The sequence below is a fragment of the Calidris pugnax genome, unplaced genomic scaffold (genome assembly GCF_001431845.1).
Source record: "Calidris pugnax isolate Ruff unplaced genomic scaffold, ASM143184v1 scaffold473, whole genome shotgun sequence".
Classification (NCBI taxonomy): Eukaryota; Metazoa; Chordata; class Aves; order Charadriiformes; family Scolopacidae; genus Calidris; species Calidris pugnax.
In genome coordinates, this window is record NW_015091174.1 from 522 (window position 1) to 5,119 (window position 4,598).

Genomic DNA, 4,598 nt, shown 5'->3' on the forward strand with positions numbered 1-4,598 from the left:
GCTCCGGGAAAGGCAACGGCACCCACTGCCGCCGCCGGCCTCTTCCCTCTCCTCTCCCCGCCTGAGCCCCCTTCATCTTCCTCTCGCTTCCTGCGCCTCGCAGCCAGCGCCGCCCTGCGGCACCACTTAGAATAGTCCCCCTTAATTGCCTGGATTGTAATTAGTTCTACTGCCTTGGCAAGACTGGGGTAACGAGAGGACTGGGGTGACAAGAGAGGACTGGGATAACTAGGGAGGACTGGGATGAGTAGAGAGGACTGGGGTGACAAGAGAGGACTGGGATAACTAGAGAGGACTGGGGTGACAGGAGAGAGGATTGAGGTGACAAGAGAGGACTGGGGTGACTGGAGACGACAGTGGTGACAAGAGAGGACTGCGGTGACAAGACCGCATTAAAAATACCGTAACGAGGAGCACTAAAAGCCGGAGGGAAAATCCCCCCAGTACCAAAGTGCCCGCGATCGCTCACCGCCAAGCCCCGCGGCAGCCGAGGAGGCCGTTCTTCCTCCTGAATCCTCCCTCCCGGAGCTTTCGGCCCGAGATGCGAAGGAGCGGCAGGAGGGAGCGAAGCGGAGAGGTCAGGGGGGTCCATGGAGCTCTGCAGGAGCCCGGGAGAGGACGCTGGGCGGGGAGAGCTGCATCGGGGCTCTTTGCTGCCGCCTGCTCCTGGGAGATGTGGGGATGGGCGGGCTGGAAGCGGGACGAGGAGGAGAGAGAGAGAGAGAGAAAAGCAGAGAGACGAAGTCAAGTCTTGGTGGGGCTGAGCCCCAAGCCCCCGGCACGGAGCATCCATCCCTCCCCATCCTTTCCCTGCCAGTCCTGCAGGGAAAAATGCACCGGGAGCGAGTTCCAGGCAAAGCAGGTGCCAAATCTGGAGAAGACTTGGCTGAAGGCCTTGTGTCTCACTCAGAGCTGCCCAGGGCAAAGCACGGTCCCGGCAAGAACCCAGGGAGGGACCAGCCGCGGGGAGCAGGGTCCATCCCCAGGGGTGCGACGGGCAGAGGCAAGAAACGTGCCTTAGCGAGGAAAATGTTTATTAATTTATGTGCATAAGAATGTCCCGGACAAAGTGAGGGGTCTGGACACGGTTTTACAGGGGTTTTTATCGGGAATCATCAATTGCTTTATGACTGAAGGGACTTCCAAAGCCCATGGAGTCCAGCCCCCTGCCCTGGCAGGGACATCTCCAACCAGAGCAGGTCGCCCACAACCCCGTCCAACCTGCCCTGGGATGTTTCCAGAGCCGGGTCATCACCCCCCTCTCTGGGGAACCGGGGCCAGGGTCTCACCACCCCCAGCGGAAAACACTTCTTCCTCAGCCCCAGTCCCAATCTCAGCACGTTTTATCCTTTTGGAGCTTCCAGGCGCACTAATGACCGTGTCACTAATATCATACAGTAATAATATATAAAAATATACATGTATAATAAATTAACATAATAATAATGTAATAATATAATGTAATGTAATAATAAATAAGTAAAAATGAAATATAACAATAAAGCATGTCACTAATGCCCAACTCCCGCCCTGACAATGAGCAGTGATCTCTGAACCTGGCAAGGAAACTTCTTTTCTCCTTCTTTCTCTGGGGCTCCCCATATCCTGTGTCCGGATGCACTGCCCCGGAAGGCTGCCTCCTTCTCACTCTGGAGTGCTCATTAATCAGAGCGCTGGCAGGGCGGTATTAATGCCCTTCAGTGACTCACCCCTGTTGGCGGCGGTTTGTGCAGCGGAGGTGGACAGTGCGCCGGGACAGGTAGGGATGGGTCCTTTCTTCCCTCCCCCCGCCCCAGGAGAGGGAGGGGTAGGGATTCCCCTCATTCCCCCAATCTCACCAGTGCCCAGAGAGGGACGAAGGACCCCCACTTTCTTCCCCCAACCCCAGAGAGAGCCCGGGGACTCCCGCATCCCCTCCCGACCGTGGCCAGAGAGGAGCGGGGACCCCTGTTCTTTTCCCTCCCGCACGATCACACGCCTCCCTCCTCTGGCGGGGCCGGTGGCGCGTCCCCGAATGATGGGCCCCGTCCTGTCCTCGCCCCGACCCCCGCGGCACTGGGGGGTTCTCGTCCCCTCCCACCACGATGAACAGAGCAGGGGGCGTTGATCCGGGTCCAGGCCTGGCTTGAAACAGGCTTTGGCAGCTGTTGTGATCCCTTGGGCGCAAGGTGCTGCTTGTTGCGAGCCAAGTGATTTTAATTTCAGTGTCATGGGACAAGGGAACGGATTCCCGTGGGAGAGGAAGGGGATCTGTTCCAGCAGTGGGAACGTGGAGGAGCCCCTGAGTCTCCGGGAGGGAGGAGTGTCCCCCCATCCAGAGGTGCCTGGGGATACAGACCGAAGGATGCACAGAACAGTCCTGGGTGAGTGCAGGGCGCCCCCTGTGGGGAGCAGACCGTGTCCCCTGGCAGTGTCACCCCATAAGGACTGGGGCTGGCAAGTGTGAGGAGTCTGGCAGCTGTCTGGGAAAGGCCTCATATTCTGCTCGGTTCTCATTGGGGGAACTATAGCAGCCCCCCATCTCTATCTGGCAGCCCTCCTGCGGCGAGCACCCCACCAAGGGTGTGGGGTGACAGCCTTGTCCCTGCTCTGTGTGACTGTCCCTTGGTGCCAGCTGGGAATGGCCCCATGGCAGTTCCTGTGCCCAGGGAGGGGACTGAGAAGCTGCAGCTGAGTGTGTGTGTGGGGGTAAAAGGGTGTGGGGAGGGGTCCCTCCTGTGTTCCCTGGGCAGCTGGTGGTGGGGGTGGCAGGGATGAGAGGGGGACAGCACCATCCTCACCCTGAGGGGCTCCTTTTATCTCCAGGCAAGCTGTGTGTACTCCATCCAGTGTGTGTCCTGGTGGTGGCTGTGCTGGTGGCTCTGGTCCTGGCTCTGGCCGTGGCTGTTGCTGTGCTCTCAGGTAAGGGAGGAGCGGCTGCCTCCTTCCCTGCCCCACGGAGCTGTGTCCCCTGGTCCCTGCGCAGCCCAATCCTCTGCCCTTCTCCCCTTCCCTCTCCAGCAAGAACATGTGGAGGGGATCCAGCTGTGCCTGTGGCTCCGGTGCTGGCGTGTCCTGATGGCTGGGTCGGGTACCGCAATGTCTGCTACTACCTCTCGAGGGACCAGGGGAGCTGGGAGTGGAGCCAGGAGCAGTGCTCCTCGCGTGGGGCCTCGCTGGCCGTGCTGAGGAGGGAGTGGGAAATGGTGAGTGAGGGGCTGCTGTGGGTGCGTGGGGGTTTGGTGGAGTTCCTGGGTTGGGCACAGAGTGTGGGGTGGGAGCAGAGCTGTGTCAGAGCAGGACCGAGAGCACTGGGTGGGCTGGTGATCTCCTGCAGCAGCTCTGGAGCTTGTTGGAGCAGGCGTGGGGTGGGAGCTGCTGCCATCCCAGGGCTGGTGGTAGCCGTGTGGGGGCAGGGATACCTGTAAGGCTGGTGGGACCAGTGTGAGGCTGGGTCAGGGACTGGTGTGGGGCTGGCAGCAGCTCCTGACTCTTGGCTTCTCTCTTTTCTGCCCAGGAGTTTCTCTCACGCCTGAAGGGCAACATCGATTACTGGATTGGGCTGCGGAGACGGGGTGAGCACCTGGAGTGGGTGGACGGCAGCAGCTTCAACCAGACGTGAGTCCCGTTGGGAGCCGGGGCCGTGGGGAGACCGTCCTGTGGTGGGATGGGCAGGGTCCTGGTGGGAGGTGTGTGCTGGGGCTTTCCCTTGCAGGCAGCCCTTGTCTTCTCCTGGGGCTCGTGGGGACAGCCCTGACCCCCACAGTACCAGTGTTGTCTGTGCTGCTTGTTGCAGGATCCCAGTGGTGGGAGAAGAACCTTGTCTGTTCCTCAATGATCACGATCTCCTGAGTGCCTGAGAGACGGCACTATCTCTGCAGCAAACCTATGCTCCAGTGAGAACCACTTGACAGAAGTGGTGGAGAAAGGCCCTTCTCCATGGTGGGGACTCACAGCTTCCCCTCTTCCAGCAGCACAGAGTGGTGCAGGGATGTCCTTCCCTCAGCTGCTGCTCTGGTTGCTCCTGGTCTCAGCAGAAACTCGCTGCCAGCTCTCAGGAGATGAACCTGCAGGTCAGGAGCTGTGGTGGGAGCTGCCATGTGCCTGCCTGGGCTGGGACCCCCACCATGGAACTGGTTTCTCTTTCCTTCTCTCTGGGACCATCCCAGAAGTCTTCTTGTTTGTGCCACAAGTCATATTGTCCTAGTGTGAGGTAGAACAGAACCAACTTTCTCTTCAGTCATTTTATTTCTTAGCTTATCCTCTTCTGCTTTTGGAAATTACCAGCATATTTTGTAAGAAAATCCTGTTAATACTTAGAGCGATTAGATCAATGTTGTTAGTTCCTGCCAAGGGATGGGCTGCAGAGAGGCTCTTCCTTGTGTTCACTGCTCTAACAACCAAGGTAACTGTTGTTTTCCCCGCTGGAGGGTGGGAAGCAGAAGAGCGTAGAGGGGTCGCTGCTGTGGCAAGGAGCAGACAGGATGGTGGCCTCAAAACTGACCAAAGGGGTGTTCCATCCCATCTGCCCCATGCTCAGGGTAAAAGCTGAGGGATCAAAGGGTCAGCTCTTTCTTTGGTGGTTGACATTTGTGGAGGACCCTGTCTGTTTGTCTGCT

The 4,598-nt window shown here is 58.7% G+C and overlaps 1 protein-coding gene across 1 annotated transcript; it reads left to right on the forward strand.

The window, feature by feature from the left end:
* Positions 1-1,697: 1,697 nt before the first annotated feature.
* Positions 1,698-4,215, forward strand: LOC106898251 (C-type lectin domain family 2 member B-like). Its single transcript, XM_014959389.1, has 6 exons — positions 1,698-1,759; positions 2,206-2,363; positions 2,806-2,901; positions 3,001-3,185; positions 3,497-3,597; positions 3,776-4,215. The coding sequence occupies exons 2-6, from the start codon at positions 2,210-2,212 to the stop codon at positions 3,837-3,839; spliced, it is 600 nt and encodes a 199-aa protein (XP_014814875.1). The 5' UTR covers positions 1,698-1,759; positions 2,206-2,209; the 3' UTR covers positions 3,840-4,215.
* Positions 4,216-4,598: the final 383 nt, after the last annotated feature.

Coding starts and splice junctions, on each gene's coding strand:
- LOC106898251 (XM_014959389.1), top strand. CDS start 2,210: ATGGGACAAGGGAACGGATTCCCGTGGGAGAGGAAGGGGATCTGTTCC. Junction 2,902..3,000: donor GGCTGTTGCTGTGCTCTCAG/GTAAGGGAGGAG, acceptor TTCCCTCTCCAG/CAAGAACATGTGGAGGGGAT. Junction 3,598..3,775: donor GGCAGCAGCTTCAACCAGAC/GTGAGTCCCGTT, acceptor TGCTTGTTGCAG/GATCCCAGTGGTGGGAGAAG.